This window comes from Marmota flaviventris, chromosome 6, assembly GCF_047511675.1.
Source record: "Marmota flaviventris isolate mMarFla1 chromosome 6, mMarFla1.hap1, whole genome shotgun sequence".
In the NCBI taxonomy this organism is placed as follows: Eukaryota; Metazoa; Chordata; class Mammalia; order Rodentia; family Sciuridae; genus Marmota; species Marmota flaviventris.
Genome location: NC_092503.1, coordinates 118,184,777 through 118,211,824, shown reverse-complemented (window position 1 = coordinate 118,211,824; position 27,048 = coordinate 118,184,777). Strand labels below are relative to the sequence as shown.

The 27,048-nt window shown below is 49.1% G+C and overlaps 1 protein-coding gene across 10 annotated transcripts in view; it reads left to right on the top strand.

Annotated features, from left to right (window-relative positions):
* Positions 1 to 27,048, top strand: part of Anks1a (ankyrin repeat and sterile alpha motif domain containing 1A) — a 181,854-nt gene that overhangs the window by 129,746 nt on the left and 25,060 nt on the right. For all 10 annotated transcript variants that reach the window (XM_027943499.2, XM_027943500.2, XM_027943496.2 and 7 more), the window contains 2 exons: positions 19,139 to 19,205; positions 24,798 to 24,904. In XM_027943499.2, the coding sequence (XP_027799300.2) occupies positions 19,139 to 19,205; positions 24,798 to 24,904 (174 nt within the window). The remainder of the gene's footprint in view (positions 1 to 19,138; positions 19,206 to 24,797; positions 24,905 to 27,048) is intronic.

The following is a 27,048-nucleotide window of genomic DNA, read 5'->3' as shown; positions in this document are numbered from 1 at the left end:
CCTAGTTTCTTTTTCCCTCCCAGAATTTTGGAACCAGTCACAAGGTCGAGCACTAATTGAGCAGTGCTTCCTTCTTGGCCAAGAAAGGAAAAGTGGGAGATAAACTTGAGACCCTCTGGTCCATTCTCTTGCTCACTTTTCCTCTGCACTCTGGTATATGACTAGGGTGCCCTCCGCTTCCCGTGTGTGGCGGGGGTGGGGGTGGGGGGACGTTAGTACTGGCAATGGAACCCAGGGCCTCACACATGCTGCGCACTGAGCCAGGTTCCCAGCCCTCTCCAGCTCTTTTTGTTGAAATCCTACCCTTCCTTAAGGGCTGTGTCATTCTTTCCCCACATATTGAAAGCCTGCTGTGCACCTGGCTGAGTTCTAAGGACTGAATGTACAAAATGAAATCTTAACCAAAATAAACGCCCAGCTTTTGAGGAACTTAGAGTCTAAAGGAAGAGACAGATATTAAACAAGTTCGAACAAATAAAAATAGTATCACAAACAAAAATAAGTGTTCTCAGTCCAGCGGCTTGGACAGGAGGATCGCAAGTTCAAAGCCAGCCCCAGCAAAAGTGAGGTGCTAAGCAACTCATTAAGACCCTGTCTCTAAATAAAATACAAAATAGGGCTGGGGATGTGGCTCAGTGGTTGAGCCCCCTGAGTTCAATCCCCGTCCCCCTCCCACACCCCAAAAAGGGCTGGGCTAAAGCTCAGGGTTGAGCACCCTGTGGTCAATCCCTGATACAAAAAAAAAAAAAAAGTGGGGGGAGGAAAAAGAAAAGAAGTGTTCTTGAAGAAAAAGAGTGCTGTGGGAGGTGGGGTCGGCCCTGTGCACATTGGCGGGTGTCAAGGCCTCTGTGTCAGGAGCTATCAGGAAACCCAGAAGGCAGGGCCCATCGCTGACCCTCCAGCATTGAGATGGCTTTCCTCAGTTCTCTCCTCAGGCACTAGTTTGATTGCTGATATGTCTCCCCAGCTAGTTGAGAGAGCCAGTTCAAGAGTAGCCATCAAAGTTCATTTTTACAAGCCCTTGGGCTCCCCAGCCACAGTGGGCATTCAGGAACCTGAGGGAATGATTAAGGGCCTTGAAAGGAAGGAAGGATGTGGATGTCCTGAATCCTTGAACTGTCACAGCCCTTCCAAAGTGCTCAACATCCGGATGCTGAAGACCTTGTAGTGATTTGGGGTAGCTTTCTTTTTCTTCTTGAGGAAGATACAGAAATTAAGTTTTTCTCCTTTTCCTCACCCTTAAATTTTGAATTTTGCTTTCTTTTTAATTGTCTAGTAATAACAATAGCCCATTTATACCATAACTGGGGGATTCTAAAGAATAGCGAGGATAATTAGTTTCACAGATGCAAGCACAGAAATCTACAGATTTCAGGAGGTGTGTATTACTAATGTTTTGTAGATTTCTCACTTAATTTGATAGATTTACTACCCTTCCTCCATTTTTTAAAGTTGAAACTGTTTTGTTTTTACTAAAACAGGTAGGTTTGAAAAAAAGGAGTTGAAAACTTCATGTTTAAATGTCAATATAAGTTTTAGGCTTACTCCGTTCCCTGCCTGCCCTTCCTCCTATAAATAAAATAGCATTTCTAAAGAATGGGAAAATTGAAACCCCCTTGATGTCATGATCAGTGCCTACTTTTTTTCTACTTTCAAGTATCCTCTATGTAAGTCAAGAATAGAAATATGTTTGGCAGGTTCTTGGCCCCTAATCTTTAAATTAGATTGAAAGGAAAAAAGAACCAAGCCAGATGCGGCATATTTCAGTAAACATGCCAGCTCCTGCCCAGGTAACCTCATCTGTCCCCACAGGTCCCCAGAAGGACTTGGTGCAGTGGAATGAGTGCATGACTGAACGAGTCCTTAGCAGGCCCCTTCTGTACAAAGCCATTCATAGACTTACAGGAGCTTATTCCGTCACGCAGGGAGGTAGCATGTCTGGCTTGCTATGCTGGTGGTATTGATTTGGTTAAAGAACTTTTCCAAAGCCCATTTTTTTTAAAAATCAGAAATATTGCTGCTGATCCAGAAATCAGGCCTTGGTGTGCCTGTGCTGGAGGGGTATTAACCCAGAGGTCTGGCCGGGCTCCCATTCAGGTCACATTTTCTCTATGCTAAATTCCTCCTGAGGGTTCGATTAGATTCAGCCTTTTTTCTTCCTAGGCAGCAATTCAAGAGCTGCCAGTTTGTAAGGCTGAAGGATGGTGATGGATGCATTTGTTTCACTGTTGACAAACCCTTCAGTGTAAAATCTCCAAGCCCCTTGGGGATGGAAACAGATTGGTCAATGAAGAGCGAGTCTTTTGGTCCTAATGCCGAGATGCATTAAAGTCTGTGTGCTCTGGAAGGCACCCACTTCTCCGGGTTGGGCTCCCACTAAGCCACTTATTTGAAGCCCCCCAGTTTTAACACCCACAGCTCCACTACAAAGCAGCATTCACTGAGCACCCATGGTAGCAGGCCCTGCTGCTGGGGTGGCATTGTGAGAACCCACCATCGTGGGCTTCGTGGTGGTATTCCCGTGTGGCCAACGAGGGCTCTAACTCTGCGTTTCTCAGAGGTGGATGATGCCTTGTTACTTCTTCTGCCACTTCATTTTGCTTTTGCTTTTTTGAGGAGAGTGTGCTTGTGCTGACTTCGTAGCTGTGGCCCACTGCAAATTGTAGGTGGGTTTCTATTCCAACAGCACCATGAGCATTTTGGGTTTTTTCCTCTCTGAATGTTTTTCTCTCTGGAGTCAAACCTGAGACAGACTTGAAAAGTGAACGGTGGGGGACCACACTGTCCTGCAGTCCCTAGTCCCATCCAGCTGTGTTTCTCAGGTACACACTAAGTGACATCAGGAGGGCAGGTGGACATGCAGGTCACTCATTGACATTAGGAAGATGTGACTATGAAGAACCAGAGAGATGACAATATAAGAGGTTCTGTTTGACTTTGCAGGATTTTCTTCTTTTTCTTTTTATTTAATTAAATACAATATCTAATTAAATGAATCGTTTATTTATTTATATTTGTTTTGTGATACTGGGGATTGAGCCCAGGGGTGCTTTGCTCTTGAGCTGCATCCCTAGGCCTTTTTATTTTGAGACAGGGTCTTACTAAGTTGCTGAGACTGTTCTTGAACTTGCTATCCTCCAGATCCCTGGAATTACAGGCGTGTACCACACCAGGCATGTGTTGATATTAGCCAGAGTGGTTGAAACAAGGAAATGACAAGATTCCTTGGTCCAAACCTGGCTTTCAGAAAGTGTGCTTCCCTTTGGGGGAGCCCACATTCCCCTATCGGGTTTGTGCTGTGCCCTTTATTTGCCGTAGGCTAGGCAATGCCTCTTGGTTGTATTAATTAAATTTCCAGATTTTTATAGACTGAGCATTACTCAGGTCAATATCATTACATTTGACAAATTTTAGGTAATAAGGTAATTGTGTCTATATTTCTTCAGTGAACTAAAAAAGGAAGTGAGACATAAATCTGAAGTGAGTTTGGTTAGAGGCAAAATCAGATCTCCAAAAGTTGAGTCCAAAGAGAGGAAGATGAAGCTGAGAAACGATTGGCACCTGTGACATCACAGATGGAGTAGTAGGCTGAGCACAGCCCTGATCCTGAGTCCTGGCATCGTGAGCAAAACACAGACACTGACACTTAAAGTGAGGTTTTTAGATCAAAGAAAGAAGCAGTTCAGTTGGCACTAGTGGAAATAAGCCCGTGGGGACTTGCTGCCCTCTGAGGAGTGGAACAGGTTGGCTTAGGAACAGTCTCACCCTTAGTAACAGGCAAAACAGCGCCTGCTGTCCTCCCAGGAATCCTGCTCTCAGCTCACTGCCAGCGGCTGACCAGGCTGGCTGGGACCGTGCCCTTTACTTTATCAGCAGGTATTTATTAGCTGCCAGCTATGTGCCAGGCTCTGTGGTAGATGCTGGGTGTAGGAAGATAGTTAAATGACACATTTCCTTCTCTTAGGTGGCTTCTTGAGTGAAGTGGGTGGCTCCTGAATTCCATATAAGGCAGCTTTGGAGCAGCAGTCTGACTGAAAGTAGGGGTTAGGGGCTTGTGTTAGAATGCTTTGCTGCTTTCACTTAAGCTTTGTGTGTTAGATTAACAAAAAAAATAGTTTACTGAATATGCTTTTTATTTGTACCTTATATAAGACTGAGATGTTAGTTGTTTATATATAAAAGAAATGTACTTCCATTGGATCGGCTTGCCAGGAGGTTATTGAGCTGCATAAATGTGCCCCCGCCCCTGGGTGCCCCTTTTTGCTGCTGCCAGGGCTGGACTCTCTGCACACCTGTGTAACCCTTGTGTGACAGTGACTTTAGGTCTTGTGGTGGATGTTTGCATTAACAAAATTATTTTCTACCTCAAACCCAACCCACGGTTACCAGCCTGGGTCAGCCATAGATCAGCCAGCACAGTCCCATGCTGACTCATTGGTCATCCCTGGGTGTCATTCTGTCTGTCTGTAAAGTAGATAAAACAGGAGTGTTCCCTGTGGAGTGTGGAAGGTCAGTGCTTGCCGGCTTCATTCAGAAGCCAGCCTTCACAGAAAGACTAGAAGTGTCAGCAGCCACAGCCACCAATGCCCTTCACAGGTGGCTGCCCCGCCTCTCTCCACCTGCCTCTTGCTTTGCATTCAAAGCAGGAATGCTGTTAGCATGAGGTTCATTTAAACCCCAGCAAGGAGGTTCTCACAGCATCCTTAATTCTAGTGAGCAGCTCTTGTTTTCCCTTCAGCAGTTCAAGTGATTAAATGTCATAATGTATCAGGGGAGTACCAATTATGAACGTGGATTTCACGCTGGGTGCTTTTGCATTCTTGGTTGGTACTGTGTATAGTACTGACTTACCTTGGCAGCACCCTTAATTGGGGTGTTCATTGAACTGAGTTGGACTCTGACCAGCCAGAAGGGTCTCAGGGCCAAGACTGCCGCCAGGACCTCACCTGCCCTGTCACAGTTGGCCTGTGGAGCATCTGGGCTCCTACATTCCACATCATACTGCCCAAACAGCTAGGCAAGGTGTCATTCCTCTGAGCTGTAAGGCTGCTTTGCTTTTCATTGTGAAATGTCAAAACCAGGGACTCCCTAAACATGAATGATCTCCTTTACAGGTAGCAACTAAAGCCCACAGAGGATGTGACCTACTCAGAGTCTCACACAACCTTTGACAGTATCCAAACTGCCGTTGCCTAGCGACATCTTTGGTACAGATTTGGAGCTTGATACTCACTTGTTGGATAAATGAGCAAACCCAGCTCTCCTGGGATTTGAGTAACAGAGTTAAATTTACCTTTTTTGGTTTACACAGTCAGCATACCAAATCTGGTTGTGGTTCAGTGACTGACCTAGAATGTTAGAAGATTCCACCTGTTTTCTTGAAACAGTATACAGACTGGTCACCCTGTTGGGTTGCCAGTGCTGACCTGCAGGTTTAACCCTGTGCTTCTGAGCAGTGGTTCTCAGTAGCATCACAGACCAGCAGCATTAACTTCTGCTGGGAATTTGTAAGAAGCGTAGATTCTTCCCTCCTCCCAGACCTTCTAAATTAGAAACTCTGGTTCTGGGCAGCCAATCAGTGGCTTAACAAGCCCTCCAGGTGATTGTCATGCACACTGAAGTCTGAGAACCACACTGCTTTAAGAGCAAAGTCCTGCCCGTGTACCCTCTGGTGGTGAGCAGGCTGCAGTGTGAGAACCCAGTTACAAACCCTCCAGAACCAAGCGTGGGTTTGCATAATGCTAGTAATCAAGCAAAAGTTTAGCAAGTTTTTTAAAAATAAATTTTAGTTGTCAATGGATCTTTTATTTTATTTACATGTGGTGCTAAGGATTGAACTCAGGGCCTCACACATGCAGGGAAGTGCTCTGTCACTGAGCCACTACTCCAGCCCAGTTTAGCAAGTTTTATCTGACACATTTAGCATATATGTGGTCATTATTGTGCCAGAGCTAATTAGGCAAATGAAAAGCAGTTCGCATAAACGACTATAATGAGCATTACCCAAGCAAATCAAGCTTTTATCGGCCCCCCTCAGCCCATTAGCTTCCTAGTTTCTGCCGGCAGCCATACTGTGGGCGATTTCCCTTGTTACACAAGGCGCAGCTCTCACACCCACAGGTACACTCACCCATATTTGAAGTTCAGATGATTTTTTTCCAGTTATTGGGGTTCTCTGTGGTCACCTGTCTTAGGATGAGCTCCCTCAAAAGCAGGATCTAAGTGCAAATGGTTTTTTGGGGAGATGACTCCAGCAAGCACCATGGGAGCAGGGGATTGAGGAAGAAGGGGAACCAGTGAAGGGTTTGTTATCCAGCAGGTTAGGCCTTGGGCCCAGGGCTTGCCCTGGGAAGACTGGCCAGGATAGAGGAGAAGGGTGTAGTCAGCCTGGTAAGAGCTGCTCCCCTAGTGAGAGTGGGGTCAGGACTTACTTGCTACCCAGGCCTAGAGGGCCTTGGGGCCCAAGAGGACCTCAGGTTATCACAGGATCTGACCATTAGAGACTGGCAGATTAGAGGACTCAGGAATGCTGAGTGTAAGCTGGGCACAATGGCGCCCACTTGTGTTCCCAGCAGCTTGGGGGTTGAGGCAGGAGGATCGAAAGTTCAAAGCTGGTCTCAGCAACTTAGCAAGACCATGACTCAAAATAAAATGCAAAAAGGGCTGGGAATGTGGCTCAGTGGATAGCACCCCCGGGTTCAATTGCTGAGTGCAGGGGGCTACAGGCGGACCCCCAGCACACGGCACTGCTCTGCCGACGAGCTGTCCCAGGCCAAGGCTTCTCCTCGTTCTTGTTTGCAGCCCCAGGTGGTCTTTGGGAGCACCCACTACCTTGGCACAGGCAGGGCTTGCTCCTGGGGTCCTGATTCTGGAGAAGTGTGGGTGGGTGGGTGGCACCCAGAGCCTGAAAACAGCTGCCATGGGTGGTGGCAGGAGGCAGGAGGAGGGGACTATGAGAGTAGACTCTGGATTGCAGAGTCTGGGCCGGGGACAGGCAGGATGGACTAAATGAAAAAACCTGGACCATGGGAACAGCTGGCCTCAGCCCTCTTCTCTGGTGGAGGGCAACTGAAAGCAGAGGTTCTGGGCTTGGGGAGAGCAGTAGAAAGCAGAAGAGAAACTCACTTTTTCTTTTGCCACCAAAGCCCCCGGCTCCCCCTCTCCAGGCCCCTTTCTCCCAGCACCAACCCACACTCCTCTGCTGCCCCACTTTTGTTCTCTAGGCTGCAGAGAATAGTCTCCCCTGTTTTGGGAGAAAGGGAGCTTTATGTCAGGCCTGCTTCCGGTGGGTGCCCTGGCATGAGCCTGCCTGCCAGGCCCGTGAGGCGGAGGACAGGGCTTGCGTTCTTACACAGATTGTCTTCAGTACAGTTCGGCCTGGTCCATGGTGGAGAAGAAAATCAAGGGCAGTGGGGTGTCGTGGTGGTGTGGTGGCCTTTGGTTGCTGGCCACCTTTACTCTGGTTATGTCTGTCCTTTTCATCTCTCAGACTCTAGTTGTTCTTTCTTTTATGAAATAAGTGGATAGTTGTCATGTTGGTTTTTAAATTTTTTCCTTTATTCAGAGTTTATTATTTTTAAATAATTGTAGCTTCAAGGAAGTGGTAGAAATAGTAGAGAGAGGTCCTTTAATTAGTTCCTTTACGTGGTTTCTGCTGGTGGTGATATATCACAAAACGCTAATATAATACCAAAACTAGAAAACTGACATTGTTCAATCCACAGACCGGGTTTTACGCGTGTGTGTGTGTGTGTGTGTGTGTGTGTGTGTTTTCATGTACTGACTTTGAGTCTGGATGCAGCAGTATCCTGTCACCACAAAGATCTGCCTCATATTGCCATCCTGTTAGCTTCTCAGTCTCTATCTGCCATGATGTAAATAGACTTACAACACCGCCATTCCTCCCAGTCCAACCAAGTGCAGGATCACTGCGCTGTGTCTCCCTGCTGAAGTGGGACAAGGCAGTGCTCTCGGAAGCCTTCTCCTGAGAGAAGCAAGTGCATGTTTCAGCGTATGAGTTTAGGAGGATGCAGTTCAGTCCTTAACCAGCCCCTCCACCCAGGACTGCCCCATTTTCCACCGCAGTCATGGGGGTCCATGGAGTGTCAGCAGAGAGGCAAGAAGCAAGGCTTAGCCCCTGTTCCGCCTGTTCAAATTACTTTAAAATTATTTAGATTCCCTGAGCCATGGTTTGCTCACCTGCTACACAGAGAGATTCTTCTAGAGAATCTCCGGAGCCCCTGCTTGCTGAACCTGCAGCCCCTGCCTCCCATGGCTTCATTCCTTGCCACCAACATGGTAGTAAGAGCTATAAGACGGGGCTTGCTGGTCCCCATACCAGCTGTTCTCCACTTAGTGCCACTTCTGATAGCAAGGCGGGTAGTAGAAGTGTTGAGCTTCCGTTTGTTTTGGGTACTAGGGATTGAACTTGAGGGACTTAACCACTGAGCTATATCCCCAGCCCTTATTGTTTTTATTTTGAGACAGGACCTTGCTAAGTTGCTGAGGCTGACATTGAACTTGCAGTCTACCTGCCTCAGCCTCCCAAATTGCTGGATAGGCGGCATGGTAGTTTTGACTAGAGCCATTGTGTTTATTTTCAACTGGGTAGGAGCGTATTTGAGATTCCAGTGCATGTGTGGGTGGGGCACTGCTGCCAGCTCCCCCCAGGGCTTTCCACATGACCATTGTTCCTAGCAGAAACCTCTTAGGCTGCCACTAGGGATGGGGTTATTTGGTTAATTACAAAACCCTGTTAAAGGAGGAAGTCATTTTAAAAAGAAATATAAACATAATAGTTTAACCCCAAATGATAGATGTGTATGCCTGGCTTTTGATGTGGAGCTGGGGCCTTTTTTTTCAGTGTGGATCTGCTTATTTAGAGCTCTCTGTCCTCTTTTTATTAAGTGAGCCACATCCACAATGACCATTGACTGCAGTTTCCAGTTTGACTTTCTTAAAAGTAAAGCCAGAATTTAGCCACTAGTGAAGCAATCTGAGTATAGACTTTCTTAAACTTATTTCTCCAAGCACACTTAATTCAAGAGCACATTTTTTAAAAATGATCCCATTATTGTCTTTTTGAAGTTATCTACTTGATTGTCACAGAAACAGCTTTTTGCACTTGTTTCATCACTTTTGTAATATTTTATTTCCTATTTTTATGAACAGATATAACCATCATAAACAAGGGGTTATTTGGGGGAGGGGGTGTTTTTTATGGTATTCGAGATGGAACCCAGGGCCTTGCACATGCCAGGCAAGCTCTCTACCACTGAACTGCATCCCCAGTCCTTTTAAAAATGTTTCAGACTGGGTCTCCCTAAGTTGCCCACACTGGCCTCGAACTTTAATCCTCCTGTCTCAGCCTCTTGAGTACCTAGAATTACAGGTGTGCAGCATCACACCAAGCCATTTTGAAATTGATTTTTGTTAGCCATAACATTTGGTGGGCGTAAGCAGAAGGCCACAGGTGTGCTGTAGAGAAGCCTGCCGGCTGTGCACATGGGCACCAGCTTGTGGTGTCCACTGAGAGACGAGATGGTGTGCAGTTGTCTAATTGGCAGGTCAGGTTAGTGGAGTGGTTAACAGTCTTGTCGTCCCCATCTGCTTCACTAGCTCTCCTGGCTGCCGCCCTCACCCTGTGGAGTGGTGCTGTACCTGGTGCCAGGGTGCACAGCACCTGGCCTGCAGCCCTCACCCTCCCCTCCTGCCTGGGTTGACACCGGCTCCTTTTCCTCATCTTGATATTGTCCTAGGTGCTCCAGGTTCGTAGAAAGGCGGCTCCTCCCTCACATGAAACATTTTGTCCAGAGGGGAGAAGCCACCTCCAGCTGAGTGTCCAGGAAGCGGCTATTGTTCATACAGCACATTCTAAACATCTTCTGCCAGAAGGAAACCCTTTCCCTCTGGTTTAGCTTAAAAAAAAACAAAAAAAAACAAAGGGCCTGGGTTTTGATGAACTTGTTTTTTAGGTGGAATTCTGTTTATATTGGAAGAAGATGAATGTGACTCATAAGCACAGGCCCTTTCTAATCTCTGAAAATGGCCCAAGTGAGGGAGTATCATTGCGTGGACTACTGGCCTGGCAGCTGTGGGTTACGAGGATGTTTCCCAGTGTCAGGAAGGCCTGCCTCTGGTCAGGTGGGTTGCAAAGTGAGAAATAAATGACCATTAAGCTCAACCACATTCTTTTAAGGACTTTGCTAAAGAAAGCTCTTTAGTTCCTCCTGCTGTGGCTCCAGAGATGACAGGGACTGGAATCTATCAGCAACAGGGCAGACAGACAGTGCTTCTGGAGGAGCAGGTGTTCTACGTGACTCCAGCAGTAGCCTTCCAGGATGGTGCCAGGGAAGGAATGATGTCCACTAAGACCATGCAGTGGCGCCCTCACCTAGTCCTCTAACTTTAGTGTACACCTCGCTTAGATTTGCTTCTCAATGAATTAATTCCTCATCAGAGCTCTGTCTGAAAACCAGACCCTGCTCTCAGACCTCTTGTACATTAGCAGCCCTCAGTTGGTATCTGTTTTGCCTTTGAGAAAACTGATCCTTAAAGAAGAGAGATCTTTTGCCTGTGACAGTGGTCCTATGAGTGAAGCATTTTTTCACACACTGTAGAAGAGGAGATGGAAAGCCAGCAAAGTTAGATGACTTGTCTGCAGTTCCACTCCGTGATTAATGAAGTGGCAGAACCAGAATTTGAACTCGAGTTTTTTATTTTAAAGTCCTTGTTCTTTCTACCCTGATACTTTGCCTTTCCAATATTCTCAATGTGATATATTTGAAATTCTACCCTGCACTGTAATAGAGCAGAGGTAGGCCTGAAGTAAGCCAGACACCATGAATTAAGTGGCCACATGCTTTGCTGATGTCTGGGAAGAATCCCAGGATGGCCGTGACAAGGAGCTGGCTTACTGGGCAGTGTGTCACTGGCATCGCAGTGTAGTGTGGCCCACTGGCGGAACTGAGCTCAGAGCGGAGCAACCCTGCAAGGCCTGTGTTTTAATGTTGCTGACAGAGTGCTTTCCAGGCACCTGATTCAGTGTTCTGGAAAGCTGACCTCCTGAAGTAGGAAAGGGATAATCTAATAAGCTTTCAATACTATCCACACCCCTTTTAATCTTTCAGTATTCTGAAGGTGTATTTGACTTCCTAATTTTATTGATTTCTGGCTATAGGTGGTACAAATATGTCCTACTAGCTAAGGATGCTAATGTGCTGCTTACCTACCATGTTCAAACAGTGCACCGATGTAGGAGTTGGTTTCTTTTGATCTGATTAATATGAACCAGTTTCCCAGGGTCTGCTTGTCCTTGGGAATGCTGATAATTGAGTTTTCAGACTAGCAAGACTGAAGTTAGCCTGGTTGCAGGTGGAGAAAGCCATCATACAAGGCTGTGGGTGAGCCCTTCACCAGAATGCCGTGGGGGGCGGGGGGGGGGGGCAGCTCTCCACATTCCTTACTCTTTGTTTCCTTTGCCTGTTGGGCATGTCTTTGCTTATTAGCAGGTTGAACAGAGTTCCTTACAAATGAAATTTAAACCAGTGTTGATCTTACAATTTATTAATTTTCTAAAAGATTTGATCCTGGAAGAGATGTTCTTTCCCTAGCATTTTATTCTGAGAATTTTTGAACTACAGAAAACTTGAAAGACTTGAATGGTGAATGCCTAGGTGTATCCACAGTGCAGGGCCTGTGTTCTGTAATTGGCATTTGCTATGCTTGCTCTATCTCAGCCATCCATTTGCCTGTCGCTCAGTCCACTTAGGAATCCACATTATTTTTTGGTGCATTTCAAAGAAGTTGCAGGGCTGGGCTATGGATCAGTGGTAGAGCGCTTGATGCACATGTATGAAGCACTGGCTTCGATTCTCAGCACCACATATAAATAAATGAATAAAATTAAGATCCATCAAAGAAGTTGCAGATGTTGGTACTTTTCATCTCCAAATCCTCTAGAGTTTAGTACTTGTTTATATTTTGGGGTTTGGACAAGGGGGATAAAATTTATACAAAGTAAATGCATAAATCATTATCTTCTATTCCATAAGTTTCAGCAAATACATACATTTGTTTAACCTCAATTCTCATCAAGATCCAGAACATTACCGTCACCCCAGAAAGTCTCCTCATGCCCTTTCCAGTCACTTCTTACCCAGCACCCCATCCCTGACACCTTCTCTTTTCTGATATTTTGCCCCTGATAGTTTGCCTATTCTGGAATTAGTACAGTATGTGCTCCTTTTTGTATTATCTGAAGGACTCTAGAGCCTTAAAATGAAGTTTGGGGACTCTCAATTTCATTTATCCAGCTTTTCCCTACTTCGTAAGTTCAGAGGTGAGAAGAGTGGCAAACTGTGGGAAAACTCAAGGCAGCTGATGATATATTTATATTAAGTGTATCAGTTTTTTACAGATCTTAAGTGTGTGTAATCTGGTGCTCTGACTACCCTGCTGTTACAAACAGGTGTTCCCTCTAGCATCTCAGCTCCTGATGGATGAGGACCCTTTTTCCTGACCACAGTGCTGAGGAAATTAAATTTGAGTGGAAAATTAGCATGATTTCTTTGGGGTGGTTTTATCCATAGCCAGACTAAAAGTACAGTGCTCTGTAATGAAATTCAGATTGTGAAAGAACAGGACCAAGGGAAGGTTGCTTGGAGGTCATTGATTGTGTAAGAAACACCAAGAGGCAGGTTACCCAGTGCTCCCGGTAAGTGGTGCCTCTCTGAGGGCTGTGTGCTTCCTACTTGCCCCGCCACACACCCCAAAACAACAAGCCACTTCCCTAAGAGAAAGTAGATTGTGTAAACTGCACTAGAACCCAGATCCATAATCCTCATTAATCTTTTAGATTCTTGTCCCACTTACTAAAGCCAGTACCTGGCACATAACCCAGAGTTCTGTGGCAAGCAATAATAAAGTTAATTGGAATCTAGGTCTCCCAACTTTTCTCGTCTTTCAGCAGTTTTTGGAGGCTGTTGTGTGGGAACGTCACTTGGCATCCGCTTACTTCCATGTGTTTCCTTTCTGTCATGTTCATGTCATGGCCACCTATTTCCTTTCTGTTAAGTTGCGGATTTGGCCTGAAGCCCTGACCTCTGGCTCAGGAAAGGGCCCGCTGGTAGTTGTAGGGTGTGAGATGCTCTGGGGGAGCAAGAGCCAGGGTCAGGCACTCAGGAGGTGTGGGAGAGATAAAAGGAGGTGGTCTGAAGGGTGCACGGCTTAGGTTGGCACCCAGAAGCCAGCGCCCTTGCCTTTCCTCCCTCTGCCAGTCCAGCCTTGAGCCTTTGTCAGTGAAGGACAAAGCACTTATGAAACAAAATACCTCTGTCATCTCTTAGCATAGAAGAAAACGGGAGATTGAGAAGGAAAGTGGCAATGGAAAGAGGATCGGAGTGGGGAGAGACAACAATAAATGTGGTATTGGTCTCGTGCCCTCCTGTGATGAGACGAGTTAGGCTGAGGCTGACAGCCAACGCCGTGCAGTTGCTCATGGTTGTGGAGACGCCTGTCTGGTCTGCCTTGGGAAGGATGGCCCTGGGCCCAGGGCAGGGACTATTCATCCCCCTCCACCATCCCATCCTGCCTCCCCCTCATGAAAGCAGTTGACAAGGTTAGAAAATCAGGACAAATAATTTACTTCAATTCATCTTTGTCTTTCCTGAGGCCTTGTGCAATTCAGTCTGGCAGGAGAAGGAAGAAAATAACCCAGAGCCTGGTCAGTGACCCTTTTTCAAAAGTGGAAGCAGAGCCCACGCTAGGCTGAGAGCTTGTCTGCTGCTGAGAGGCGAGGGACAGAGTGGGGAGGAATTCTTATGAGGTCTCTGCGCAGGGAGTGCAGCCGTCAGCAGTCTGCAGGGTCCCGCACAACTGAAGGAACCAGCAGCGAAGTCATCGATCACGTGTTAAGTGGCAGGAGAGCCTATGAGGCTGAGGAGGTTCAATTCCTCAGCTCCATACTTGGGGACAGGGAATACTGTCCATCAAGGCCATCTGGCAGAGGGGACAGTTGAAAAACAGAGAGGGAAGGAGGACTAGAGAACTCTGGCTGGCCCAGAGTGGGAGTGTGCGCTGCCCCTTGCCCTGCATCACAGCAAAAGGGACCAGTGTGTCGGGGCCTAGCCTAGTGAGAGCATCTGACAAGTGGTTGACTGTCACTGTTTGTCACTGAACACCTCCAGCATGCCAGCTCTGTACAGGGTACATAGGGCAGGATCTAAAAGAAACACTGTATGAAATAGGGGTCTTGCCCTTAAGGGGTCCTTGGTGTCTTTGGGACACACCATTTAAACAATCGGGCCAGGCACTGTGGCGCATGCTGGTAATCCCAGACGCTCAGGAAGCTGAGGCAGAAAGATTGCAAATTCAAGGCCAACCTCAGCAACTTAACAAGACCCTGTCTCAAAATAAAAAAGGACTGGGGATGTGGCTCAGTGATTAAGTGTCCCTGGGTTCAATCCCTGGTACCCACCCCCTGGGTCGGGGAGACAGGGAAAAAGCAGAGCAAGGTTAAGTGGTTGTGGGCCACTAAGGTAATAAACATCTGGGGTGGAAGAGGAGACATAGGTGCCTTCCACTCTGGGGAACAGGCCAAGGAGCCAGAGAGTCCTAGGTACCCACAGCTCCCCAGCAGCAGAAGGAGGGTTGAGAGGAAGTGTCAGATGTCAGGAGCCAACTCAGATGCTGGTAAGTTACAGCAGCGTCCGTCACCTTTCATATCGCCATTTGCAGAAAGAAAAGCAGGGGGAAGGCAATTCCTTTTCCTTCTTTCTCTCCCTGGGGCCCCAACTTCTAAGACCATTCCGATTCCTGCTGTCTGATATTTGGTCCTTAATGGGAGCCCCGAACACAGCCACCTCTTCTGACTTGGAAGGCAAGTTTCCGCCAAGCTGCACTGAAGCTTTGTTCCTCCAGGGTCCTCCTGGGACTGCCTGTGCCTTGCACACTTCCTGACGCGCAGAAGACTCATCAAAACTTAGGGAAGTTTTTCTTCCCACTCTCCCCACTCCCAGTATTCATTGAAAAGAATAGCACCATCTGAGTGGCCCTGCAGCCAGGTGAGAGGGTGGGGACAGCTGGAAGCCACTCCATGGACAAGCGTACCTCCTGTGTAGCCAGGATCCTGTGGGCCAGCAAGCAGATGTCCGATGGCTCGAGCAGCAATATCTCTAGTGTTGCCTTGTGTTTTTGTTTTTAGCCATTAGGAGAATATGTTTTATGCAGCCCGAGTAGAGGAAGAAAGTCTAAACAGACTCGTCCTGAGTACCTTTTTGAAAATGGAACATTTTTAAGGATATTTTAAATATGAGAGTCCATTATGGTGGTAACTTTCAGGGCCTCATCTTAACCAACACAAATACCCATTTTCTATCATAATTCTTAAGAAGTACAGTATTAAAGCATGGCCATCTCTCCAAAAATAACTTATGCAAACAACAGGGCGAGGGGGACGGTAAGCTGTGCCCTTCCATTCCATTCCACCTGCCTCCGTTCTCCCTGCGAGACAGAACGTTTCTGGGAAAGCAGTCTGATCAAATTAGTTTTCAACTGCAGCCTCCGTGGTGAAACTACACCAAGTGTGCGGATCAGAATGGGGTCTGCTGTCTCAGCGCAGTCTTTGGTAGACTGAAAGAGTCAGATGTCTCTCCCAGCTTCGCTCTTCACCACAGCAGGTTCCAGTTGCTAAGGAAGGGGTCCTGGATGACAAGCTGTCCGACTGTCAAGTATCCCTCAGTTCCATGCAAACTAGAATCTTCTCAGCCTGCCCTAGCTACGGCAGGTCACAGAACAGTAGATCACACTTCCTAGTTTGAGTGAAATTGCTCTGACAGTGTCCATTTGCACTTCCCAGCTGGCCTGCAGTCTGGAGCCCCTTGCAGACCCACCAGTGGGTAGGCCAGAGAAACCTATGCTTTGCTGCCCCCTTTGTAGCAGACTTGCAGGTCAGGAAGGAGCAGAGAGAGAAGCAGCAGGATGTTCACCTCTGCACACTCAGATTTCAAAAGGCCTTCTGGCAAAACCTCCAGGACTGTATAGCCAAGGGATAATGATTAGACAGACCCGCTGGGGCTTTGGGTGTTAAGCGATTTTGATGAAAACAAAAAGCATGGTGTAAGTGACTTGACTTTATTTCAAAGCATACCTTAGAGTCACCCCTCACTTGAGCTCTTTCCACTCTTGGAACTCTGCATGGCCTTGGGGACAACAACATCTATATTGCTGGACTTACATAAATGGAAGTCCCACTTTCTTCCTCCATCATTCATTCCTTCAGTGAGTTGCTTGTCTGTTTTGTGAGAGATTCAGAGGAAATGCCAAATCAAATACATTTGATTCCAACCCTCAGGGTTATGATTCTCCCATTACCATTCCCTTTGGCTTGGAGCAGAGACCCAAAGCCTGGTGGAAGGCCCACTGCCTCCACCACATAGGAAAAAAACTCTTGTCACCTCGAGCATCGTCTTTTTCTATAAATGTTACAGGAAATAAAAAAGAAGGCAAATCAGCAGGTTTGTTTTTTTTTTTTTAAGTACCTTTGCCCAGTTTGAAGGCTCTTTGCCCAGTTTGAAGGCTTCTGTAATCTGATTGAGTAACCCAGGCTTTAAGAATTGGCCCTGATGTGTCATTTAGTGTCAGGTTGGACTTATGTGGCTTGGGGAGCAGCTTGGCCTAGAAGAGAAGAGCTGTCTTCGAGTGTCCCTGCCCCTTTCCAGTGGAAGAATGGGTGCCACTGTGTTGAAGTTACAGAAATCTATACAAAGGCCAATGTTACAACAGGCACTTTTTGCACATGGGGGAACTAACTGGATGAGCTAGCAAGCACTCATTTCTGCAGGGCCTTTAGCAAACTAGGGCCTGGGGTAGGAACTGGGATCATATTAACTGCGGCTGACTTCCAGTGCTGTGCCTTGAGGACTCTCAAGAAACCCCGGGAGTTGTCCTGCAGATCTGCTTACACATGTGTACAAAGGTGTGTAGAGAACAGCATTCATCGCAGTGCTGTTCAGAATTGAGAGAAGTTTGGAAAATACCCACATATCTGTCAGGTCTTGATCAAAGACATTTTATAGCCATACACCAATGTTGTGGTTCGTCCATCCAAAAAAAATCTTTATGAACTGTGGAAGGAACTCCCAAGCTGTGTCACTAAGTGGAAGAGTGACATGCAGAGTGGTATGTGTGGGGTGTCTGTTGGGCCTGCCGTGTGGGCTGTGCCCTTCTGTCTGTCTATATTTGAGTAGAATAGATCTAGGAGGGTACGGGAGAAACTGGCTACTATGTGGACTGCCTCCAGAGAGAAGATGAAGCAGAGAGAGGAGGGAGACTTCCACAGATTTTCTTTTAGAAAATAAGGATAAATAAAAATATTTTTGAAAACTTAAAAATTCGGTTTTCCTGTGGGGGCAAGATGGTAGAATGAGGTGGATATTATTACGCCTGTGTATGGCTATGATTGCACAAATGGTACGACTCTGCATCATGTACAACCAGAGAAGTGAAAAGTCATGCTCCATTTGTGTAAAAAAAAAAAAATTAAATTTAATTAATTAATTTTTTAAAAATTGATTTCCTGATCTAGAGCACCTGAGGACAACAGAGGGGAGTGGGACGCAAACTAACTTTTTGTTGAGCAACACTTGGGCTGTCTGGCCGCACACTTGACATACACAGTATCTTTCAACCCATGCCACACCATATGGGAGGCAGTGACAGTCCCTGTTTATACATTTAAATCTGAGACTTTGGGAGGGTGACGGCACTTGCCTGTCTGTCTGGGTTGCTCCCTTGTGCTGTAGCTCCTGAAATGGGCACGACAGAGGAAGTAATGCCTTGGGCTGGCCATGCTCTTCAAGGGGCAGTGCAGACCTTACCTGGGCCTCCCTGCACCCCCGCTTCTGATGTCTGCCTCTGAGCTGCTGGGCCAGGAAGGAGAGCCACACCCCCAGTTGGCTCCTGGAGTCAGATGTATTTGCTTCCCTGGGCTTTTGCTGAGCTCCAGGGTGGGGATGGCAATCTGAGTTAACCAGCAGTCAGGTGACTGAGCCAGCGGTCATTTCTGTGGCTAGAGGAAAATACCTCCCGAGCTCCTGGCTGCAGGGGGAGAGGTGGTGCCTGCTGTCTGCTCTTCGGCTGGGTGTCAGATGTGCCTCCTCGTCTGCCAGCTGGAGGCTGGCTGGAGAGTTGTTGTTCTGATTGTCAGACCCAGGCTCCTTACTTGCACTTAAAGGAAAAAGCATCCAAGCCCTGGTACAAAAGGTCCTCTTTTCATTTCTTTGGAAAAAGCAGTGAATGAGCTCATTATCACTGCAGCCCAAATAGGAAGAGGAGGAGAAGAGAAGGTGGCTCCTCTCACTGTCTAGTCATGCGCCTGGCCAGGTTTCCTGGGATGGGAAGCTTGGATCTGACCCAGAGTGACCAAAGCCAGATGGCTGGGACAGGTGGTCCATATAGGGGGTGGTGCTTAGGAGACTTGGATGCGTTGAGAACCTTTCTCTGCTGTGGTCCAGAAGAAGAGCAAGTGTCTGTGTCCCTTCTCCCCTTGTTGCAGTTCTCTGTCCACGACTGCCAGCCTCCAGGCTGCCTGCCTGCCCTTGGCTTCCAAGAGGTCCCCATATGCAGGTGCTCTGCTGGTGTCATCTCTAGACGTGGTCCACACCTCAGAGCTGAAAGCCATGTAATATCAATGATATGTTGGGTGCTCGCGATTTGCCAGGCTCTCCTCTAGTCTTGGGGTGTAGCATAGAACAGAGCTGGCACTCTCAGTGAATTTAAATTCTAGCATGAGCAGTGAAATGTGCCAGGTCTGGCCTGCTATTGCACTTCTCCCCAGTCTGTTCCAAGGCGTGGATGATCACAAATGCCCCTAAATGGAGGCTTGTTGGTGTTTCTAGCAGTGGAGACCAGATTGCTCTGAAGGGAGTGAAGTGGGGACAGTTCTCCACACCTTCTTGGTGGGCCAGAGAAGAGCTTTTCTAGATCCAAGCAGCAGAGAGTTCTGATACCTTGCAGGTTGGTACTGGAACTGGGAACATCTGAAAGAGCCCGGAGTGCAGCCTGAGTGACATTGACGGTGAGCTGGCCACAGTGAATCCAAGCCTGACTACCTCTCTTTGTTCCTCTTCCTCTGTTTCAGATTGAGAAAATCATGAGCTCTATTGGAGAAGGGATCGACTTTTCTCAGGAACAGCAGAAGATCTCAGGTACCGTATCCCACACTATTGTCCAGCAGGATTTGACTTCTGGCTCTTTGGGGCTCAGGTTTTCCCTCTGACATAGACAGGCATTTAGCGTGGGAGAGGGGCAGCTGCAGACTACATCATGCTCTTGCAGTTCAGAACCCCTGCCCCACACACACACACACACACACATACACCCCGTGTCAGGACAGCCCATCATGTTTCCTACCATGGGAGATGTGGCTCCTCCAGCATATTGGGGAAAGTGTACATATTGAATTTTAGGCACCTATTAAGAAATATTTTGTGTGTGTGTGTGTGTGTGTGTATGTGTGTGTGGTACTGGGGATTGAACCCAGAGCCTTGTGCATTCGAGGCAAGCACTCTACCAACTGAGCTGTATCCCCGGCCAAGAAAAAAATTTTTAATAAACAATTATCACTCCTCCTTTTTCAAATGTGACTTTGTTGGATTCAGCTGGAGTGCGCCTCAGTGCTGGTCTTTCAGGCTCCCAAGGTGGCTGTGGTACAGCTCATGAGCGCAAGGCCCACGCTGGTGTCATTCAAGCCAGCGGCACAGCTCAGGGCCAGTCCAGTGTTTTTTGTTTTTGTTTTTTTCCAACGTTGTCAGCATGTGTTGGACTATCTGGAGGTGACTTTGCTGTTTCTCCCTGTGTCTGTTTCTATTTTCTGGTTTATTTAGTCTCTTACCAAGTGTACCCCAAGTCCCTACTATTTAGTCATTCTTTTCATATCCGAGGCATTGGGTTGAGGTCTGTCTCTGTTTCCCATATGAAATGGAACTGTGGAGCTGGGGAGCTGAGTTCCCTTGATGACAGGGTCATGCCATGTCTCTTTCCCAGGGAGGAGATGTTCTTAAAGTGCTTCTCAGAGCAGCTCTCAGCCCCTCCCCCAGCATCCGCACAGATGTCCTGGCACCAGGGCTCTTGGGCTAAATGCAGCCTGGGAGGAGCCTGGTTTCTCCCCTGACTGGTGAACAGGCCTCTGCACTGGATGTGGGGACTTCTTGCTCACTTGGGTGCTTCTTCCAGGATTAACCTGGCAGCATTGAGCGGGACTACCTATTCCTCCGTGGACCTCTGTGGCCCTGGGTGGGTTGGGGGGGATGACACACGATGCATGTGAACATCAGGGACCAAGAAGCTGCTGGGGTTGTGGGCTTGAGGGGAGAGCCTGGGCTCTGGAGCCCCACGTCCCTGGGTTCACATCCTGCCTCTAGATACATAAGCCTCTTGGCAAGTCACCTAATCTCACGAGCTGTGTCTCCCCACCTACAACTGATTTGTTATTTTTGTTATTTTTTATATTTTGCAGTACTGGGGATTTAACTCAGGGATACTCTCCACAGAACGACACCACCAGTTATTTTTATTTTTTATTTTGAGACAGTGTTTTTGCTAAGTTGCCCAAGCTGACCTTGAACTTGCAATCCTCCTACCTCAGATTCCTGAGTCTCTGGGCTTATAGGTCCATAGCACCATACCCAGCTTACAGCCTCATAGATTTGTGGTAGTTGTAAGATATACAACTACTTGAGCAAAAGAGGTAGTCAGTAAATAGTAATTATGCCCATTTTCCCCCCATGAAATCGCTACTTATTCACATTGAGAAACCTAGAGAACAGGGCATCTGCTCTTCTGGCTTGGCTCCCTCCCCTGTTTTTCAGTCTTGGTCCTGGAGCTATCCCCCCTCCAGCTGCCTTGTTTCCCTGGGCTCAGACAGGGCTGGCCGGGGTTTGGCCCATCTTTGTCAGTCTTACGCTGGAGTCCACAGAGGTGACTCTTCTGGCTAAGAGCTTGTGGGTTCATTTCCAGGCAATTGCTTATACTCCGTCAAGTGATGTCACTCTGCTGTAGTGTGCAGGCTTTTCCAAGGGTCAAGTGTTTGATGTGAATAAATGTTCAGGATTGAGACAAACACCGAAGCCACTTTCAAAGCTGTGCTTTGGAGATAGTCAGGGATGGATTCAAGAGCATCCAGTTCAGTTGAGACTACCTTCTGCTCTCCCATACTCCTTTGTGTCCAAGGAACACAGCTGAAATCACCTCATGTGCTTGAGAGCTTTCAGTCAGGAGCTAGGGCAGCACAAAGGCCTTGTCCTCAGAAGGGCTAGCATTGAGCTCCTCCTTACCATCTGGCCCCACCCACCAGTTCTTGCCTTCATGAGCATGAATGGTGAGAGGCATTCTGTCTGTACCACAGGGTGTCTAGACCCCAACACAGTCTTGTTTCAGTGTTCATTGTGGAGTCCTGAGCCATCCTCCAAACCCCAGCCTAGGGAATTCAAGAGCAGGCATATGCAGGTGACCATCTGAACAGAGGGCTCATCCAGCCATGCTACAGAATCCTAGACCACAGCATCTGCACTGCTGCCAGGCCAAGAAACAGAGAGGCTGGCCAGTCTGCCTGTGAACTCCCAGTGATAGATCGGGGGAACTGTCCCCCGAAGCCTTAGAGAGCACTGTCCTTCAGCTCAGACCAAAGCAGAATTACTGTTTATTTTGAATGGACAGTTGTCCTTGGGTTTCAGATTGAGAGAAACCGAGGCTCTGGGCCTGGAAGCCTGGGAGGGACACTCCAGTAGGCACTCCTAGACCAAGCATGAACTGCTCAGGGCAGCCAGCTTTGCAGAGGGTCCTCCCGGAAGGGTGAGACCATAGCATTGGAGTCACAGTCCTGTTTGGGGGTCCAGGGAGCCCTGGGTTACCAGCACTGAGCTAGTTACCCAAATCCCCAACAATCTTGTTTTACAACTAATCCCTCTGCCAACTCCCAGGAGTCCAGGAGGGTAAACCTTGGCTACACTGGCTTCTCTGACCAGAGATCTGCTCTGTCAAGCGAGAAGAGAACTGCTCAGCTCTCTTGTGTGAAAGCCAGCCCCTTTCACTGTTGAGTAGCTCTTAAGTGCAGGATCCTTCTGGGGCCTGATCTCCCTGGACACAAAGTCCTTTCTTCACCAGTGCCTACCTACAGCCTGTTGGGATACAGGTACCTGCTCCCAACATATTTAGGGGGGTGATGTGTTGCCCTGCACACATGACCTTTTTTGTCCCTCCCCAGCAGTACTCGGGTTTGCCTGCTCCCCACTTGGCCTTGGCCATTCCCGTTTCTTGCTCTCTTCCTCCAGACTGCATGAGTGGCTCTGGGTGTGGTACCTCTCTCCTGGACTCTAACGGGCCTCGGGAAAAGTCTGTCCCCACGTTGTTTGGCATGCTCACCTGAGGAACATCAGGGGCAGTGGCCTTGTTTCATTGCCCATTTTTGTGATGAGAAGCACAGTCCTTTCTGAAGTGGCAAGTGGGCGACGGGGGTCACTTACCTATAGACTATGCCTTTGGGCCAGTGTCATTCCTCTGTCCCTTCTCTTGGCTGTCTTATGGACTATCTGCCAAAGCTACACGAATGATCCCTCTCTCTTCTCCCTAATACGCAGTTGCAGCCCCTTGAGCTGGAGGTGAAGTTGTGCCCTCTCCCCCTTAGGTTTGCATTGGCACCACCAGCATCGGCTGTCATCTCGCTCTGATGCTGATGGTGCTGCTGTCTCCTTCTCCCTCGGCAGCGGCAGCAGCAGCAGCTTCTGCTCTGATGTCCGATCCCTGATGTATTTTCCTGAGCGTGGAAGAGGGGAGGGCAGGGAGGGGAGAAAGGGGAGGGCCAGACATTATGAGAGTGAGCGAGGACTGTGGAGCCGGCAGCAGGCAGCGTGGAGCCCAGGAGCCTCTAGACAAAGCATTCTGCTGCGGCTCTGTGAGCGCACATCCACCGGCGGCAGCAGGACCACAGCTGCCCTGCCTGGCGAGGGGATTACAAGCCAGAATGAATCAGCAGCCGGGGCCACCGGACTTCATGGGCATTCAAGAGCCTGCCGCTTAGGTTCCTGGAGCAGATCTCCCCGCTCAAGGGCAGGGGAGCTCCAGGAGCCCCCAGACTCGGCATTTTGGAGTGCTTGCTGCAGCCTGCGTCCAGGGCTGCCCAGGTCCCTGCCCACCATCCGTTCTGCAGAGGACAGGAGAGCGGGTGGAGGCTGCCACAGTTGGTCATCAGGGTCTTTTAGATAACCAAGCAAGTTGTCATTGTCCTGCCCTGAAGGGCAGAGTGAGCCTGGGATCGACAGAATGACTTTCACCGTGTCAAGAGTTCACTGGAGGTGATGTTTTTGTAGTTGGCTCTTCTTTTTCCTTCCTGTGCCTCTTTTTCTCTCTCCATTCCTTTTTTTTTTTTCCTTTTACTTGTTCTTGCCCGTGAGAACCAGAGAAGTAGGTGGGGGTTAAGGCGTTCAGCTCTGAACAGCCGACGGCTTCCGGGAAGGGCTGAACTTTTGTCCTCCCTGCACAGTCCCCGTCCTAACCAAGGGGCTTAGCAAATAAATGCCCTCCCTTCCCTGCTCGTCCATAGAGGAGACCATCAAGATCTGGAGACCCTGGGAAGACAGTTGTGTCTTTATCACTCAGCCAAAGAGAGAGCGGCGCAGAACGTGAATAGACTTAAGCCACCACAGCTCAGCTGACCGAAGACCACTTCCTTTTTCTCTCTCTTTTATCTGGTTGGGTTTTGTCTTCTTTAGCCAAGAACTGAATCTGCCTGCCTGCTTTCCACCTGAGCAGGCAGGCAAGTCACAGGAACGGCCACTATCAGAAGAGGAAAATGAATGCCCAGCCCCTGACAGCCAGCCCAGCCCAGGAAGGCAGCTCTTCAGACAGCGTCCTGGCCCGGGAGACGCCCCACTCACTGGCCACTAGAGTCTAGTGGATGGGCCCTGGCCCCGCTGGCCGTGCAGCCCGGCGGAATGCGATGCTGCTGTCCCAGCAGAGCCACACCTGAGCCTGACCCCCGCGCCCTGACCCATGCGCCCCACTCAGCCCCTGCTGCCTTGAGCCTCTGAGCACAAAGGGCCAGGGGTCATGGTTTGCTTATTCCGGGACTGCTGGGGGAAAACAAGTAAAAGTCTCTCTTCTCCCCCTGCCGTGTTCTGTGCTGCTTGTGTTGCATGTGCTGGGTCCCTGTGAACAGCCACCACTGCTTCCTTCCCGGAGCCCTCGCTGTGTGCCTGTGTCCCTCAGCTGCATGAAGATGTGTGCTCTCTCCTGACCGGTTTATGCTGCAAGGTCACAGAACTGGCCCCTCGCCGCAGCCGACAGGGGCTCCAGAAGTTGCATGGATGAAAGGAGCGGCGGGGCTTGCGGGCTCTTAGGAGCTCCCCTGGCCCCCTCTAGTGCCTGTGGGGACAGACTCTCTGTACCGCCTCAGTGTGGACGCTGATGAGGAGTTGACCTGGAGACTGTTGGGGGTTGGCTCCCCCACCTGGGGCGAGGTCGTGCATGTGCCGCTGCGGCCCTGGAGCAGTTGAGACCCAGGGGGTATAAGTGGGCAGCAGACGCCCAGGTTGGGTAGTTGTGGGCAGCAGCGGGCCACCTGTCCTTGGCCTGTCCACGGAAGAGGAGCTGCGTGCCCGCTGCTCTGGTCTCTTGTACATAGTTTGGCTGCTTTATGGTAATGACTATGATGTGGCAGTGCCATCTGTCTTCCTCTGAGTGCCGCTGCTACCGCCTTAACGGTATTTCCCTTTTCAAGCGTCTGCCGATTCCTCTCTCGTCAGGTTCACGGACGCTGGAGCAGAGCGTCGGGGAGTGGCTGGAGTCGGTTGGGCTGCAACAGTATGAGAGCAAGTTGCTTCTGAATGGCTTTGACGATGTCCGCTTCCTGGTAAGTGCCTGTGGGCCACCTCAGCACCAGCCAGCGCTGCTCTGTGGATGCGCCGGAGTTTAAACAGTACGTAGTCCTGGATCTAGGAAGAGTGAACAGTGACGTAGACCACACCATGTCAGCTGGCTGCTGGGTGCTGCCTGTGCAGACACTGCCCCCTCCACCGCTGCCCCAGATGTGCTCCAAGGGGAGAGCTCTTTCAGTAGGGTCCCTGACTCAGAGCCTTGGAGCCATTAGCCATCAGGGATCCTTGTTGGAGATGACAGCCAGGTATCCTGTGGTGACTTCACATCCCATCTGAGCTGGAGACCAGGCATATCCTTTATTTCCCAAAACTTTTCTGTCAAGTGAGTTGCCACTGAAGCAAAGGCTCCTTCTTGGCATGGCCTTCTGTTCCTGGCCTCAGACCTGGCCTGCGGAGATGCTGAGTTGATGTTTTGGAGGGCTGGCTGCTTTTCTGAGGTGTAATTCTCACTGTCTTATAGACCTCAGGGGGTCAAAAAGAAAAACCATGGTGTGTCTATGCTGGCTCCCTGTGGAGTAGGGAACCAGCCAGGACGCCCGTTAGGGTCCAGTGTTCCCTCTCTCAGTGGAGGGGGTGGCTCAGAGCAGGGAGCATCATGTCCCTCTGCATCCTTTGGGTTGGTCAGGGACAGCACATCCTGGGCCGTGGGCTGAGCCAAGGGTTCCGACTTACCTCAGAGCCAGCACCAGCACCCCCAGGGCTGCATGTGGGGACACAGCAGTGCCCACCCACAATTGCTGATGCTGTCATCGGGGCTCAGGGGGTGCTGGTGCCATTCTCAGTGGTTCATTTTACTGCTTAGTGCTCCCTGAGGTATGTACTGTTCTCGGCTCCGTTCTCCATGTGAGGGGAACATGGTAGAGAGGTGAAGTGGCTTGCTCAGGGTCACACTGTCAGTACTGGTAGGGTAGAAACATGCACCAGGCATTCTGGGCCCAGGGCACTTGCTTAACCACTGTGTCACACGCCTCTTTCTTGGGTGTGGGTGTGACCACTTATGTGCCAGTGTCACCTTCTTGCACATGTTATCTTGGAGGCTCGGTTCAAGGTGAACACAGCAAGCCCTGTACTGCCCCCCACTTTTCCTTGCTTCCTGGGAGGCCTGGCTCCCGAGTCTGTCCTCGAGAATGTGGGCCTGGGTCGGAGTTGAGCCACCTGCCCCTCTGAAGCAGGTCTCTCTAGCCTGGGCCTCCTGCCTGGCCTCCAGGGATGAGGGGCAGTGGCAGAAGTCAGCACAGGGCCCCTCACTGCCCTTTGCTCTCCAGTGAAATCACTTTGGGTTTCTCACAGGTTTGTTGTGGTGCCTGCCACACCAGGGAGTTGCCGCACCAGGGAGTTGGCCTGCTACTTGCGAAGGGAACCTGACTAGGACAGCTCTGCTTACCCAGAGCCATCTCCATCTCTAAGACAGACAACGAAGCCCATCACAAACCACTGTTCCAAAGCCTGCTTGTGCCAGGGCACACTCCTGTAATCCCAGCGATTTGGGAGGCTAAGGCAGAAGGGTCACAAGTTCAAGGCCAGCCTCAAGACCCTAAGCAACTTTTAAAAATTAAAAAGGGCTAGGGATGTAATTCCATGTAACCCCCGTTCACTCCCCAGTACCGCAACCAAAACAAAACCAGCTTGGGCCAGTTATTTCTCAACTTTTAAAAATCCTGAACTTGAAATAGCAATTTATTTTTCTTTCTTTTTAAAAGTTAAACCGAGTGTTATTTCTGGTTCTTGTGACATAATCTCTGATTTGCCACATTCCTTGGGGGAAGGACAACAAACTGGGACAGAAGTGGGGCTCAGCCAGTGAGCGGGATAGTGGCCCAGCTCTGAGTGTTTAGGGGCTTTCCTCTCTGAGACATCCCTTCATTAGACTGCCCGTCAGATGTGCAGGTGACGATGGTCCCCTGTAGCTCAGTGTCATAGAGGAGCTCTTTTTGTAGAAAGGATAAAGTTCCCAGCTCTTGAATAGCCCCAAGACTCCTTGAACCAGAGCAACTACGTGGGCATTTGGAAAAGTGGGGCCCTGGGCCAGATTTCCACACAGAGTGCAGAGCCTCTGCTCAAGGACCCCACATGGGGGCCAGCAGCTCAGTTGCTCCAGGGCCCTGCTAGGAACTTTCCA